Genomic DNA, 17,387 nt, shown 5'->3' with positions numbered 1-17,387 from the left:
GGCAGGGAGTTGGACTGGATGGCCCATGAGGTCTCTTCCAACTCTTTGATTCTATGATTCTCAGTTGTTAGACTGATATACCTGTTAGGAATGGTGTGGGGGGGGGGTTGAAGTCCAAAACATCTGGAGGGCCCAAGTTTGCCCATGCTTGGCCTAAATGCTCACTTTTCAGGGCTTGTTTGGTTTCTAAGGGAAGGAATAGGTTTGGAGGCCTGTTCTGAGTTTCACTTCTACACAGTAAACAACACTCTGGCAACGCGAAGTCCTTAAAGAGAGAAAGCTTAGCTCTTTTGGCCTCCTCGAGCCACCGTCGTCGCTTCCCGCTCTTTTGGTTGCTTAGCGACGAGGCGCGACTAAGATGGCGGCGGGTTTGCGGTAGGGAAGAAAAAAGGAAAATAGACGGCCTTTGTGGGAAAAACTTCTCTGTCTCCCCTTCCTCAGTGAACACAAGAGGATGGTTTATTTATAACTAGTTATTATTTATAATAATTATTTAGAAAACTCTTTGTGTAATTTGTACCGAAGGGGTGACTGAAATAATTCGTCCCTCGGCGCTACCCGTATTTCCAATATGGCGCCGCGGGATGTCCCTCGCGGGCCGCCGTAGCTGCTTCGAAAGGCTGAGGGGGGCCAGGAAAGAGGCCGGGCCAAGATGGCGGCAGCGGAGGCTGTGAGGGAAGGAGGCAGGCGGCGAGGAGGAAGAGTAGCAGAGGCTGCAGCCGCCCCGAGGCCTCTCCTCCGGCCGCGAGCCATGTAAGCAAGCCCCGGGGCCCTTCTTCCCTCGCAGCCAGGATGTTCTCGGCCCTGAAGAAGCTGGTGGGCTCCGACCAGGCCCCGCCTGGCAGGGACAGGCCCATCCCGGCGGGGCTCCAGTCCATGAACCAGGCCCTGCAGCGCCGCTTCGCCAAGGGCGTCCAGTACAACAGTGAGTCCGGCTGGGTCGGGGCGGGAGGGACCCGCTGCGGAACCGGCCACTCGGGCCCCGCTTCCCTGGGTTCTTCCGTGGGAGGTTCAAGGCGTGTTTACATTGCGGAATCTATGTTGTACACACACACAATATAACTACAATAATAATAATTTATTTATTTGACCAGTCATATGACCATTTCAAAATACAACACGAGTAAAAGGCAAGGCAAAAAGGAGAGGACAACAGCTGACCTTCTATTTACAGTCAGAGACTTATTTTCCTGGTTCTTCTTTCCGGAAATCTGCTCTTTTCTTGATAGCTTTCAGAATAAAAAAGGCTTTCAACCTCAGATATGCAGATGACACCACTCTGATGGCCGAAAGTGAGGAGGAGCTGAGGAGCCTTCTAATCAAGGTGAAAGAAGAAAGTGCAAAAGCCGGGTTGCAGCTAAACATAAAAAAAAAAACCCAAGATTATGGCCACAAGAATGATTGACAACTGGGAAATAGAGGGAGAAAATGTGGAGGCCGTGACAGACTTTGTATTTCTAGGCGCAAAGATTACTGCAGATGCAGACTGTGGCCAGGAAATCAGAAGACGCTTACTTCTTGGGAGGAGAGCAATGTCCAGTCTCGATAAAACAATAAAGAGTAGAGACATCAGACTGACAACAAAGATCCGCCTAGTCAAAGCCATGGTATTCCCTGTAGTAACCTACGGATGTGAGAGCTGGACCTTAGGGAAGGCTGAGCGAAGGAAGATCGATGCTTTTGAGCTGTGGTGCTGGAGGAAAGTGCTGAGAGTGCCTTGGACTGCGAGAAGATCCAACCAGTCCATCTTCCAGGAAATAAAGCCCGACTGCTCATTGGAGGGAAGGATACTAGAGACAAAGTTGAAGTACTTTGGCCACATCATGAGGAGACAGCAAAGCCTGGAGAAGACAATTATGCTGGGGAAAGTGGAAGGCAAAAGGAAGAGGGGCCGACCAAGGACAAGATGGATGGATGGCATCCTTGAAGTGACTGGACTGATCTTGAAGGAGCTGGGGGTGGTGACGGCCAACAGGGAGCTGTGGCGTGGACTGGTCCATGAGGTCACAAAGAGTTGGAGACGAATGAACGAATGAACAGCAACTCTGATTATGGCGGATCTTTCCTGTCCTTGCAAGAGGAATGTTAGAAGATCATTTCTGTTGGGGGGCCTGCAGTTGGATAATATTGGATGTAAATATCTGTATCACAGTTGTTAATAATAATAATAATAATAATAATCTTCATTTATACCCCACAACCATCTCCCCAAGATCAAGAGAAAGTGGTGAGACTATATAGAAGATCTGTATAGGAAGGATAATAATATCGAGGATAGTTTTGATGGTGTGGTGAGTGAATTAGAGATATCCTGAAGAGTGAGGTTGAATGGGCCGTAAGAAGCATTGCTAACAACAAGGCAGCAGGAGATGACGGGATCCCAGCCGAACTGTTAAAAATCTTGAAAGATGATGCTGTCAAGGTGATGCATGTCATATGCCAGCAAATATGGAAAACACAGGAATGGCCATCAGACTGGAAAAAATCAACTTACCAAAAAAGGGAAATGCTAAAGAGTGCTCAAACTTCCATACAGTGGCCCTTATTTCTCATGCCAGTAAGGGAATGCTCAAGATCCTGCAAGGAAGACTCCAGCAATACATGGAGAGTTGCCAGATGGACAAGCTGGGTTTAGAAAAGACAGAGGAACGAGAGACCAAACTGCCAATATCCGCTGGATAATGGAGAAAGGCAGGGAGTTTCAGAAAAACATCTACTTCTGCTTTATTGACTATTCTAAAGCCTTTGACTGTGTGGATCATAATAAATTGTGGCAAGTTCTTGGTGGTCTGGGCATACCAAATCACCTTATTTCTTTCCTGAGGAATCTGTATAAGGACCAAGTAGCAACAGATAGAACTGACCATGGAACAGCAGACTGGTTCAAGATTGGGAAAGGCGTACGGCAGGGTTGTATACTCTCACCCAACCTATTCAACTTGTATGCAGAACACATCATGCAATTTATGGGGCTTGACGAATGCAAGGCTAGGGTGAAAATTACTGGAAGAAACATTAACAACCTTAGATATGCAGATGATACCACTTTGATGGCTGAAAGCGAGAAGGAGCCGAGGAGCCTTCTAATCAAGGTGAAAGAAAAATGCACAAAAGCTGGGTTGCAGTTAAACATAAAAAAACCAAGATCATGGCAACAAGAATGATTGACAACTGGGAAATAGAGGGAGAAAATGTGGAGGCAGTGACAGACTTTGTATTTCTAGGTGCAAAAATTACTACAGACGCAGACTGCAGCCAGGAAATCAGGAGACGTTTCCTTCTTGGGAGGAGAGCAATGACCAATCTTGATAAAATAGTGAAGAGTAGAGACATCACACTGGCAATAAAGATCCACATAGTTCAAGCAATGTTATTCCCCATAGTAACCTACGGATGTGAGAGCTGGCCCATAGGGAAGGCTGAGCGAAGGAAGATAGATGCTTTTGAACTGTGGTGTTGGAGGAAAGTGCTGAAAGTGCCTTGAACAGCAAGAAGATCCAACCAGTCCATACTTCAAGAAATAAAGCCTGACTGCTCATTGAAGGGAAGAATAATAGACACCAAGATGAAGTACTTTGGCCACATCATAAGAAAGGAAAGCTTAGAGAAGACAGTGATGCTGGGGAAAATGGAAGGAATAAGGAAGAGGGGCCGACCAAGGGCAAGATGGATGAATGGTATCCTTGAAGTGACTGGATTGACCTTGAAGGAGCTGGGGGTGACGACGACTGACAGGAAGCTCTGGTGTGGACTGGTCCATGAAGTCACAAGGAGTCGGAAACGACTGAACAAATGAACAACAAACCATCTCCTGAAAGGGGACTCAGAGCGGCATACATGAGGCCAAGCCCGACGATACATTACAGCAAAAAATACAAATCAACAAAATAACATCACAATGAAATAAATAAGACATTCAGGTAAAATAAACACCGCAAAATAACATGACAAAGAATCTGACACAGTGGGTGGGCCAAATGCATAACATAAAATGATAAAACTCTGGATGAGTTAGCAGTTAAAAAGGTATGAAGGAAGAACTCATAGGGGATGGAACAGTGGAGTTAGGCTTTCAACATGGTGGGGAGAAGTGCAAGATGAGGACAACATTGAAGGTGAAGCACCAGGAATGAAATATATGGTCACTCTGCAAAAGCACAATGGAAAAGCCAAGTTTTTAGATCTTTCTTAAAGGGTGCTAGGGTGGGGACTTGCCTAATCTCATCAGGTAATGAATTCCACAGCCAGGGGGGAGGGGGGCTGTATATTCTCGATCCCGCCTGCCTCACAAGTGCAATTGGCAGAGACGACAGGGCATTCTCAGTGGTGGCCCCCCGGCTATAGAACTCCCTTCCCAGGGATATTAGGTTGGCCCCCTCCCTCCTGACTCTTTGAGCAAGCTTTTGAAAGTGCAGCGGAATAGGTAACGCGGAACTATGAATGATGAGCATGGAATGGCCAGACGATGTTAGTAGATAACGTTTTTAACACCGATGATTATATGTTTTAACAGTTTTTATTTATGTTTTATATTGTAATGTTGATTGTTTTTAATGGCACTTTTATCAATGCCTGGAATGGAATTGTGCCAATCTGTAACCATCTTTGAGTCGCCATATGGCTGAGAAAGGCGGGCTATAAATATCGTGAAAAAATAAATAAATATGCTGGGATCCTTCTATCTTCAATAACTGAATCAGAAGATAGTCACAAGGGGGGATACAGTTCTGGAAAAATGGAGCTTAGCTTTAGGTTGTTTACAATGGTTACCATACATGGTGGTGAAGAAGTGATAGCCTGTTTCCTCCTGTACATATCAGGAGTTGACAGCCTCTTCATTTGTTGTGTGATCACTCTGTTGCTCAGCCTCATTCACTTCATTTTTTGAGTGTGCGTCAGACAATGTTATTGTCCACTTGTAGCTCTTTGTTTTTCCACACACACACAGAGAATATAATATATTTTTTAAAATAATATTTATTTAAAAAAATTCCAGTTAACATAAAAAGGTAATAGGGAGAGTAAGGGGGAAAGAAATGGTTAGAGGCTAGGTCTAGGGTAAAAGGAATAGGGGATAGAGTTATGAGTGATTGGATTAAAATGGGTGTAGAAATATGAACAACCTCACACAACAACTCAGAGATCGACAAGATAAATCAACTACAAATTGGACTCTATTCACAAATTTTATGGAACAAGGAATCTCCTGAGGAATCTGTATAACGGCCAAGTAGCAGCAGTAAAAACTGCTGCTTCCTGGTTCTTTCAGGAAATGTGCTGTTTTCTTAATAGCTTTCAGAATAAAATGGGGAGAGCACGGATGAGCTCCTTCTGTCAGCACCAGCTCCCTATGTGAGGACATGAGAGAAGCCTCCCACAAGAATGGTACAACATCAAAAACATCTGGGCATCCCCTGGGCAGCGTCCTTTCAGATGGTCAATTCTCTCACATCAGAAGTGACTTGTAGGTTCTTAAGTCACTCTTAACACACATAAAAAAGAGGATCTGGTAAACCTCCCTCTGAAGATTTTTTGCCTAAGAATTTCCTGTGAAATAATTATAATTGAGTTACCATAAATGGACACACACTCATTATTATTATTTGTATTGGAAATTAGTTAGCAGAAATAATGATAATTTAATATAGTATTTTTCTTTATTATAAAACTAATTAATTACGGTGTCAGGGCCTTGCTGAGCTCAGAAGCCAGAGTGAGGCAATTGCAATAAACATCATGATGATAATGATGAGGGCTTGATGCGAGTTACAGGAGTCTGGCCTCTGCTGCCTCTTGGTTTGCTTTCAGTGGAGACCTTGCCCAATTCAACTTATCCACAAGGATGTGCTTTGTGCCACGTCATGGAACTATGGAGGACTGAGCTTAGTTACATTGGAGGAAAGCATCTGCTGTGTCAACATGGAGTGCTGAGGTGTTTCACTCCCTGTCCTTGGCATGCGATCTTCCTATTTAGAAGTGCTTTTGTACTCCTGACCTTCATCCTTTGCTTAAGAATGCTTGCAGATATAATGCGGTTGCTTCAGAAAGCTTTGCAGTTTTCTGCCCAACTAGGACTTGAAACTGAGGTTGCATTTATACTGTGGAATAAACACAGTTTGGCACCACTTTAAACTACCATGGCTCAGTGCTATAGAACCCTGGGAGCTGGTGCCTCACCAAACTACAACTCCCAGGATCCCATAGCATTGAGTCATAGTACTTCAAGTGGTATTAAACTGCATTCATTCTCATTATAGATGTTCCTTTTGCTTTGGAGGAATTGAACTTCTCTGTTTAGAGAGAGCTTTGGGCACAGCTCTAATTTTGCAAAACATTTAATGCATTTTTAAATGCATTTTTGCATGTCTTTGTCTGCATGTGCCTTGGTTTCTGCTTCAACTTACCCTGACAGCTTAAACCCCAGTAAAGGAGGAAAAGGTATAAATGAAAGTACTAATTTTTAGCCTTGTTTCCTGCTTCGGCTCAGCCTACCGGAAAGAAGAGTTTCCTGTATTTTCTCTTTGAGCGCAGCATGCTCCTGCAACCCTTTCATGCCGGGCATCTCTATTGCAACCAGAGAAAATGCCCCTGGACGCCTCTCCTGTAGGAAACTCCATAGAGAAAAACCAATATAGTACAATTTAAAACCTAAACAAAATACAAACATTAAAATAGAATCAAATATTAACAGTATCTATATAAATAAAAATGTAATGTTTGTTTGCGGGATTAATATAACTCAAAAACCACTGGACGAATTGCTGCCAAATTTGGCCTCAAGACACCTACTAACCCAAGGAGTGACCATCCCCCTGTCTCTTAGCTCTTATTGCATCGCCTCCACAAATGCATTTGTGGGTTATCTCAACTACGCTTGCTTTCCTCTTGGCTGATATTTTTAACAGCTTGAGCAAGAAGCTTCTCCATAGTAACTGTCAGTGTCTTGTGAAATCCAGATGACACAAGGGAGGCTTAGCTGCCTCTCTTTTGGAGGGATGGTGGGCCCATGGCCTGGCACCTGCCATTTCCCAGCATGGCTTTGCCTCGCTTGTATTGATGGGCCTGGGGCTTAACTTGTTGGTGATTGTGATCAGCACATGCTGGAAGTTCTGCTTCATTCAGTAATGGTGGAGCGTTCATTTTGGAAAGTGGGGCCCTTTCCTCCATTGAATCGTGCCCTTCCCTCCGCATGGCCTTCCTTCCTAAACCAACTGGGAGGGAGGCTTGGTCAGGAATTGCATTCATCTGGGAGGTGCCCTAATAAAACAATGCCAGCATTAAAACCAGAGCAAATATTGACCAATTCATTAAAAGGATCCCTGCCTTATGCCTTTGCCTTGGTTGTGAGAGGCATGAGGCTCCAGTGGTCCCAGGCTGTGTTGCCAGGCCTGAATATTTCATGGCCCCTAGGTGGATCAGTTACCAGTGGAGGGTGAAGGTGTTCAGACCTGGATTTTAGTGTTTTATATCTCTTGTTTTAATGATGATGTACTCCACTTTGAGCCACAGGGAGAGACCTGTAAAAACGGTATTATTTATTTATTTATTTATTTGAAACACAAGATAAGTGCACAGCAAACAAGATCACTATGCTGGTTGTTGTATTGGATCACATGTCAGACACTTTGCAAGTAGACTGTGTGATGTATCACTTATTATTATTATTATTATTTGAAACACAACAAGATGAATCCACAGCAGACACTCTGCTGGCTGTTGAATTGGATCACACGTTGGACACTTCCCAAGTGTCTAGGACTGTGTGATGTAGCAGCGAATAATACGTGCAGATCCCAGTAAAGTGGCCTTCTGTAGCTGGCAGATGGTAATTTTGTCAGTGCTGATTGTGTTTAAGTGCAGGCCAAGGTCTTTAGGCACTGCACCCAGCGTGCCGATTGCCACTGGGACCACCTTTACTGGTTTCTGCCAGAGTCTTTGCAGTTCAATCTTTAAATCCTCAAATCGTGTCAGCTTTTCCAGTTGTTTCTCTGCAATCCTGCTGTTACCTGGGATTGTGACATCAACAATCCATACTTTGTTTTTTAAAACGATTGTGAGGTCAGGAGTATTATGCTCCAAAACTCTGTCTGTCTGAATCCGGAAATCCCAGAGGAGTTTTGTGTGTTCATTCTCTGTAACTTTTTCTGGCTTGTGATCCCACCACTTCTTTGTCACAGGCAGATGGTATTTGTGGCACAAGTTCCAATGAATCATCTGAGCAACGGTGTTGTGCCTCTACTTGTAGTCTGTCTGCGTGATCTTCTTGCAGCAGCTCAAGATGTGATCTATTGTTTCGTCTGCTTCCTTGCAGAGTCTACATTTGCGATCTGTTGTCGACTTTTCAATTTTGGCTTTGATGGCATTGGTTTGAATGGCTTGTTCTTGGGCTGCCAGAATCAGGCCCTCCATCTCCTTTTTCAGAGTTCCATTTGTGAGCCACAACCATGTTTTTGCTTTGTCAATTTGGCTCTCAATTTTTCCCAGGAACTGTCCAGGGAGAGCCTTCTTTTGTCAGGTTTCTCTTCTTCTCTGGATTGTGTTTTTATTATTATTATTAGAAACACAACAAGATTAGTACACAGCAAACAAGATCACTCTGCTGGCTGTTGTATTGGATCACACATCGGACACTTCCCAAGTGTCTAGGACTGTGTGATGTATCAGCAAATAATGCGTGCAGATCCTAGTAGGGTGGCCTTTTGCAGCTGAGAGATGTTAATTTTGTCAGCGCAGATTGTGTGTAAGTGCATGCCAGAGTCTTTAGGTACTGCACCAAGTGTGCCGATCACTGGGACCACCTTAACTGGCTTGTGTCTCCCACAGGATGGTAAAACGTCAAACATACGGGCAATGTCCCCTGGGCAACGTCTTTCCAGATGACCAATTCTCTCACACCAGAAGCAACTTGCAGTTTCTCAAGTCACTCCTGACATGAAAAGAAATGCAAACATACAGATTAAAAACTTACAGACATGAGATTCTTATACAGACATGAGATTCCACACTTGCTGTCTTCTTGCCTGCTAAACAGCCTTTTCAGGGAGACAGAATTAGTCAATACCACAAATTGCATCTGATTCAGCTCCTTTCTCTTAGGAGTTCTGCTCTTGATGTTTTTGTATCTAAGTCTTTCCAATATGTGGTCTGTCTGTCCATCAGCGAGAGACTGGCATCTTGTGTCCAGTCTCTTGGCATGAGACAGACTCTGCTGTCTTCCCCTGAACAGTTTGATGCTCACTGAGTACCTTTCCAAGGCAAATATGTAGTATAAATATGGAAATAATGTCTCTGTAAGGGCCTAGTCAGAGATTAGCTTAAGGAGGCTGTTAGCTACAGAGCCCTTTCTTTTTTCCGAACTACTGCCAGGAAACAGGAAAAGGCAGAAGGTGTGTGTTAATGGACAATGTTTTTAATAGGAGACCATAATGTTCATGTTTTTATTGATTTTGTTATGGTTTTATTATCCAATTGTTTTTATTGTATTGAAATTGTATTTCATGGTCTTGGCACCAACTGTAAACCGCCCCGAATTGCCTGTGGGCTGAGAGGGACACTATATAAATATAGCTAATTAATTAATTAATTAATGTGTCTCAGCTCAGCTCGGCTTCTCCTTTCCTCCCTCTTTCTTCCCTCTTCTCTCTTTTTTCCAGTGAAAATAGTCATCCGGGGGGACAGGAACACAGGGAAGACCACTCTGTGGCACCGGCTACAGGGGAAGAAGTTTGTGGAGGAGTATATTCCCACTCAGGAGATCCAAGTCACCAGCATCCACTGGAATTACAAAAGTGAGTTGGATTAGGAAGAGGGAGGAGACGTTTCAAAGTGAGCCAGGGCTCTCGAATAATTGCCTTAACCTTGTGCCTCTTTCTCCTCCTTTTATAGCCACTGACGATATTGTGAAAGTCGAAGTCTGGGATGTGGTCGACAAAGGTAAGGCCTCCGCCTCCCATTTTTTTCTCTTCATTTGGAAGAGATGTGTTTGGGAGTTGAGACCCTCCTCTTCTCCACTTCCTAGAATGAGCCTCAAAGTCAGCTTAGTGAAATAGTCTTCAAACTGTGGGAGTGCAGGACGCTGTGGGCTCCCTAGCCCCAAGCCAATTTCTCCACGATGGCAGCCAACTCATACAATGGTCATACGGTGCCATTCCAAACTTCTTTAAATTTTGTATTTTCTTTAAATTGTGATTAGATTTTAGGGGTTGTTAGCCACCTTGAGTTCTTTACTGGCAGAAAGGTGGAGTAATAATAATAATAATAATAATAATAATAATAATAATAATAATGGGTTGCTGGGAGTTTTCTGGGCTGTGTGGCCATGTTCCAGAAGCATTCTCTCCTGACGTTTTGTCCACATCTATGGTGGGCATCTTCAGTGGTTGAGGGGTCTGTTGGAAGCTACGCAAGTGAGGTTTCTATATCTGTAATGCCCAAGATGGGAGAAAGAACTCTTGTCTGCTTGAGGCAGGTGTGAATGTTGCAATTGGCCACCTAGATTAGCATTTAATGGCCTTGCAGCTTCAAAGCCTGGCTGGTAGCGGCCTGGGGGAATTCTTTCTTAGGAGGTATTAGCTGGCCCTGATTAATTCTTGTCTAGAATTCCCCTGCTTTTTGAGTGTTACTCTTTATTTACTGTCCTGATTTTTGTTCATTTTCATGGTTTCTTCCTTTCTGTTGAAATTGTTCACATGCTTGTGGATTTCAATCAGGACAGTAAATAAAGATCAACGCTCAAAAAGCAGGGGAACTTGTATAATGGTCATGTAACACAACACAATAATAATACTATGAGTCTGCATTCCTTATATGAGTATAGACTTGTATAATGGTCATCTAACACAACACAACAATAATACTATGAATCTGCGTTCCTTGTATGAGTGTAGACTTTTATAATGGTCATATAGTGCAGTACCAAACTTCTTTAATTGTTGCATTTGCTTTGAATTAGGTTGTGAGGGGTTGTTAGCTGCCTTGAGTTCCCTACAAGCAGTAAGGTGGGGTATACATTAAGTCAACAACAACAACAGTATTAATAATAATAATAATAATAATAATAATAATAATAATAATATACCGGTAATTATAATATGAGTCTGCACTCTTTATTATATTTCGCACTGCATTATATGGCAGTGTGGATCCAGCCTTAGAGAAGGACATCTCTATAATCAAAGGACTCGCCTTTTCCATCTCTGTGGGTTGAATGCTCTTCCATCTCGTTGGTTGTTTTTATTTTCCTCATTTGTCTCGTGATTCTTTCTTTTCTCTCCTTCACAATCCAACCTGCTCAGGCCAAAAAATCAACCTGCGCGACTCTTTGGGTGAGAGAAAGAGAGGAGGAGGCCTCGATCCTCCCTTAGCCAAACTTCCTGAGCTTTTGTAGACAGCACCCTTTCCCTCCCCTGCGTGAATTGGTGTGTGTTTGCGTGTGCTGGCATTGCCGTGCTCCCCTTAGGCTTAGCCTGGGGTCCTGTACCGGGAAGCATGGTTTGTGAAATGACGCTTGGCATTTCCCGTATCTAGATTCACCCCCCTCGAGCCCTGCTTCAGGTTCACCGTCACTTTCTGCTTTGACTGCAGCAAAGGGCAGGGGCTGGCAAACCATGGCTTGCCGTCTTCACCTGGGTTTGTTCCGTTCCTGTGCCTCACGTTTAAAGTGCCATAGAATGAGGGGAAGGATGCCATGACAAGCTATGGCTTAAACCAATCCAGAGTCCACTGCCCATGCCGGTTTGCGGTTCATGGCTGGTTAACCGCAGTTCATGATCACAGGAAGCTTGTTCTCCACAGACCACAAGTCAAGAGGGTGAGGGGTCTGCTGTGGTTTTTCTGCATCTTTGTTTGAGGAAGTTTTTAATATTTTGGTGTTTTTATCTATGTAATTGATTGCATGTTTTTGACTTTCCTATACCCTGCTTCAAGCCACCAGGAGAGACAAATGACAAATAAAATATGTTATTACAATATTATAAATATTATGTTATGTTAAATATGTTGTTATTTTAGTTAAATGGATAGGTTTTTAAATGGGTTCTAACTGGTTTTAACTATTTTTAACCCTGTTCATGTCTAATTCTGTTTTAATCTTTGTCCATTTTTGGGTTTTAAATGGTATTGTCTTGGTTTTATTATTATGAGTCACTTCATGTCTCTTTTTTAGAGAGATAAAGCAGAACATATATATGTGTGTATGTGTGTGTGTGTATATATATATATATATATATATATATATATATATATATATCTGGGGATGGGTTGGCATATATTCAAGTATATATGAGTATATATATATATAATATAATATATATATCCATATATGCTCAAGTATAAGCCAACCTGAATACATGCTGAGGCACCTAATATTACCACAAAAAAAAACAGAAAACGTATTGACTCGAGTAAAAGCTGAGGGTGGGAAATGACACAGCTACTAGTAAATTTAAGAATAAAAATAGATACCCATAAAATTACATTAATTGAGGCATCCATAGGTTCAATATTTTTAAATATTTACACAAAACTGTAATTTCAGATAAAACTGTCCAATTCTAACCTTCCTCAATGTAAATGTGCTGTCGTATCCTTCCAATAATAGAGAATAAAATAATACATGTAATAAAATTAATAATAATGGAAATATAATAATAGCAGTAATAATAATATAGTAAAATAATAAATATAATAATAATTAATAAAGTAAGATAATAAATATAATAATAAATAGTGTAAAATAATACATGTAATAACAATAGAATAAAATAATGGAAATGTAATAATAATAAGTAATATAATAAATGCAATAATACTAATAATAAATAGAGTAATAAATGTAATAAAATAATAATAGAGTAAAATAATGTACATGTAATAGTAATAATGAATAGATTAAAATAATAAATGTAATAATAATAAATTGAGTAAAATAATAAATGTAAGAAAAGAGTAAAATAATGTACATGTGATAATAGTAATAATAAATAGAGTAAAATAAATGTAATAATAATAATAATAACAGAGTAAAATAATAAATAACTTTGACTTAAGTATAAGTTGAGGAGGTCTTTTTCAGCCTAAAAAATGGGCTTATACTCGAGTATATACGACTATAATAAAGCAGGATGATAATAAAAATAATAAACATTTTTGCCATTATGTTCAAACACAGTCAGTTAATGTGTGCCTGGGAATGCCTAGATGCTCTCATTTTCATATGGACATGTGTGCTCTGCAGCCTAACTGCTTTTTTTTTTTTTGTCGTGTCAGGAGCGACTTGAGAAACTGCAAGTTGCTTCTGTTGTGAGAGAATTGGCTGTCTGCAAGGACGTTGCCCGGGGACATTGCCCGGATGTTTTGATGTTTTATCCTCCTTGTGGGAGGCTTCTCTCGTGTCCCTGCATGAGGAGCAGGAGCTGATAGAGGGAGCTCATTTGCGCTTCTCCAGGATTCGAACCTGCGACCTGTCGGCACAGGGGTTTAACCCACTGCACCACCCGGGGCTCCTGCTTTCTTATAACAACAACAACAACAACAACACTATGTAAAAAAATAAGTGGCTCAGAATCATAAAATCGATACAGTATATAATCTAAAAATATACAAACAGTAGAATAGAACATGAACAGGTTTAAAGATAAGCAATTCCAACCCTCTCTGTGCAGCTAAAACCACAGCAGCCCTGGAGCACTGTTCTCCTGCCCGCCGCATGTGGGGCCTTCTTCCTGTTTGAGCTTGAAAAGAGAGTGCAAGGAGTGTGATGAGACCGTGGAAGGAGGGCTGCATGTCTGGGGTCTGCATTTCTGGGGAGCCACAGGTGAGGGCCAGCAGCACTGCTTATGCCGGTTTCCTTTGTCTCTTCACAGGGAAGTGCAAGAAGCGTGGCGATGGCTTGAAACTGGAGAATGATCCTCAGGAGGTGAGGCTTCTTGGCCCGCTTTCTATTTTTCCTCTGTCCTTCCCCCTTGCATATTTCAGCACTGCCCTTGGGACTCCGTGGCAATAATGACGTCCACGCAAGGCCACCGGCTGGGCATCTCTTTCCTTCCCTGTTCCTCTGACTGCAGAGAAAGGCTGTATGAAAGGACTGGCAATGCCTGCAGAGAAATGTTCCTATTTCCCATAGATTGTGTGGTATTTCTCTTAGGAAGCCAAGTGGCCTTAGAGAGAGAGAGAGAGAGAACATGTGACCCACGCTGCCTTGGCCAACTTCTTTGTTTACTCCGTGCCCTCAGAGAAGGGGTTTAAAAGCCTCACTTCCTCTCTGGTTACTGAACAAAGGCTGGCAGATGTGGATGAATCATAGAATCCCAAATTTGGAAGAGACTCCCAAGGGCCATCCACTCCAACCCTGTTCTGTCAAAAGAATACTATCCAAGCGTTCCTGACAGATGGCCATCATCTGTTTATAAACCTCCAGAGAAGGAGACCCCATCACCATTATTATTATCAAAGATTATAATTGAATACTAGAGTTGGATGAGACCTTCTAAGGCCATCTAGTCCAACCCCTTTCTGCCAGGGTGGACAATATCCAATCTCTCCTGACAGATGGCCATCCAGCCCCTGCTAAAAAGCCTCTAGAGAAGGGGACTCCACCACCATCATAATTATTGTCAAAGATGATGATGATGATTGAACCCTAGAGTGGGATGAGACCCTCCAAAGGCCATCCAGTCCAACCCTGTTCTGTCAGAAGGATACCATCCAGCCTCTGTTTATAAACCTCAAGAGAAGGGAATCCCATCACCATTATTATTATTATCAAAGATGATAATTGAATCCTAGAGTTGGATAAGACCCTCCAAAGCCATCTAGTCCAACCCCTTTCTGCCAGGGAGGACACCATCCAATCTCTCCTGACAGATGGCCATCCAGCTCCTGCTTAAAAATCATCATCATAATTATTGTAAAAGATGATGATTATTATTATTATTATTATAGTATCCTAGTCGGGAAACACCCCCCCCAAGGGCCCCCCAGTCCTAGCCCCTTCTATCAGGCAGGAAAACCACAATCAAAGCCCTCCTGACAGATGGCCATCCAGCCTATGTTTCGAACCCTCTAAAGAAGGAGCTTCCATTGGACTCCAAGGCAGTGAGTTCCACTGAGTCTTCAGGGACACTCACCTAGGGGCGAGAAAAGCGGTATAGAAATACTGTAAATAAATAATAATAATTCTCCCTCTTCCATAGGACATCCTTTTAAATGTGGAAACATGGCTCTTATGTCCCAGCTAAGGCTTCTCTGCTGAAGTTTAACAGGTCCAACTCAAAGCTGTTGATCATTGGCTTTCAGAGACTTATTCACGTCCTGCATTTCCCCTCTTTTCGGGATCCAAGAGGCTTTATGGTGGCTCAGACGCCATTAATTGCCTAGCCATCCTCATCCAAACCCTTATTCTTTCCTTTCAGGCGGAGGCCGAGATGGCTCTGGATGCTGAGTTCCTAGATGTTTACAAGAACTGCAACGGCGTTGTGATGATGTTTGATATCACCAAACAATGGTAAGAGGAACCGCAGAAAAGGGTCGTGTAGGATTTGAGGAGAAATGAGGGTACCATCCTCCCAAATCGGAGCAGAGATTGAATAATCCAGTGCCTTTGGATGGAAAAGAGTGTTCTTCACCATGGTTTTCCGAGGCTTATCTTACTTGATATGTCTTCAAGAGACGAGGACTCCCAGTATTGTTGTTGTTGTTGTTGTTGTGTTGTTGTTGTTGTTGTTGTTGTTGTTATTGGTTTTCTGTGAGTTTTCCGGGCTGTCTGGCCATGTTCCAGAAACATTCACCCACATTATGGCAGGCATCCTCAGAGGTTGTGAGGTCTGTTGGAAACCAGGCAAGGGAAGTTTATATATCAGTGGAATGTCTTCTAAAATCAAATCAGTAAATAAAGAACAACACTCAGGAAACATTATTATTTTTATTTGCATCCTCCTTTTTCTCTCTTAAAGAAAAGAGACTCAAAGCGGCTCACAGTAGAACCAATGTGATACCATTTAAAGCCTGCAGATATACAAACATGAAAATGGAATTAAATATGAACAGTATTTCAAAATATGTCCTTATTTATTATTGAATTGGTTGAGCTGTTATGTTGGGTTCCCTGATTTGCTGGATTCACTGGCCAATTGTAGTGGATTGAAAGCAGCAGAATATATATGTGTGTGTTTTATATATAACATTATTTAATAATGTTATATATACACACACACATCTATATAAATAAAAATGTCATGTTCGTTTGTGGGATTAACAGAACACCAAATTTGGACACACGACACCTAACAACCCAATGTATGTCCTTCACTCAAAAAAATTGATTTTGTCATTTGGGAGTTGTAATTGCTGGGATTTATAGTTCACCTGCAATCAAAGAGCATTCTGAACCCCACCAACGATGGAATTGAACCAAACTTGGCACACAGTTCTCCTATGACCAAGAGAAAATACTGGAAGGGTTTGGTGGGCAGTGTCCTTTGGTTTTGGAGTTGTAGTTCACCTACATCCAGAGATCACTGTGGACTCAAACAATGATGGGTCTGGACCAAACTCTACACGAAGACTCAATATGTCCAAATGTGAACACTGGTGGAGTTTGGGGAAAATAGAATCTTGACGTTTGGGAGTTGTAGTTGCTGGGATTTATAGTTCACCTACAATCACAGAACATTCTGAACCCCACCAACGATAGAATTGGGCCAAACCTCCCACACACCCATATAGTATAATATAATAGTAATTATAATAATAATACTTTGTATTCCGCCCTTCTCCCCAAGGAGATTCAGATCAAATTATAGCATATAAACAGATGCAAGCAAACATTCAGTGCCTTGGTACAATGAAATACAATGAAACACAAATGCACAGACAAAGGCAAAGGCTTCTCCTTTAATTTCCGGCTCTGGAGGCGGTGCTCATCTTCGGCTGTGGGAGAGATGCTGTTCTCCATTTCCAAGCTGAGTATCTTGTGTTGTCCATAGACACCTCCTGGTCATGTGGCCAGCATGACTACATGGAGTGTGTTTGCCTTTTCCTGCCGAGGTGGTACCTATTGGATTTACTCACATTTGCATGTTTTCGAACTGCTAGATTGGCAGGAGCTAGGGCAAATTGTGGAACCTCACCCCGCCCCATGGATTTGAACTGTCAACCTTCTGGTCAGCAGTTCAGAAGTACAAGGGTTTAACCCATAGTGCTACCCACGCCCCCCATATACATATGTATAATTTACACATATATAATTAGAGCTCCCTCTATCAGCTCCAGCTCCTCATGCAGGGACATGATAGAAGCCTCCCACGAGGATGGTAAAACATCAAAAACATCCGGGTGTCTCCTGGGCAACGTTCTTGCACATGGCCAGTTCTCTCACAACAGAAGCGACT

The 17,387-nt window shown here is 42.4% G+C and overlaps 1 protein-coding gene across 2 annotated transcripts in view; it reads left to right on the top strand.

Moving 5' to 3' along the window:
• Positions 1-339: 339 nt before the first annotated feature.
• Positions 340-17,387, top strand: part of RABL6 (RAB, member RAS oncogene family like 6) — a 34,450-nt gene continuing 17,402 nt past the window's right edge. The window contains exons 1-6 of one of the 2 annotated variants that reach the window (XM_060757282.2): positions 340-925; positions 9,654-9,788; positions 9,886-9,933; positions 11,295-11,324; positions 13,863-13,915; positions 15,411-15,502. In XM_060757282.2, the coding sequence (XP_060613265.2) occupies positions 793-925; positions 9,654-9,788; positions 9,886-9,933; positions 11,295-11,324; positions 13,863-13,915; positions 15,411-15,502 (491 nt within the window). In that variant the 5' untranslated portion in view covers positions 340-792. The remainder of the gene's footprint in view (positions 926-9,653; positions 9,789-9,885; positions 9,934-11,294; positions 11,325-13,862; positions 13,916-15,410; positions 15,503-17,387) is intronic. The other variant, XM_060757283.2, reaches the window with a different exon arrangement.

This window comes from Anolis sagrei, chromosome 11, assembly GCF_037176765.1.
Source record: "Anolis sagrei isolate rAnoSag1 chromosome 11, rAnoSag1.mat, whole genome shotgun sequence".
NCBI classification, from domain to species: Eukaryota; Metazoa; Chordata; class Lepidosauria; order Squamata; family Dactyloidae; genus Anolis; species Anolis sagrei.
This window is presented reverse-complemented; position numbering and strand designations above follow the sequence as displayed.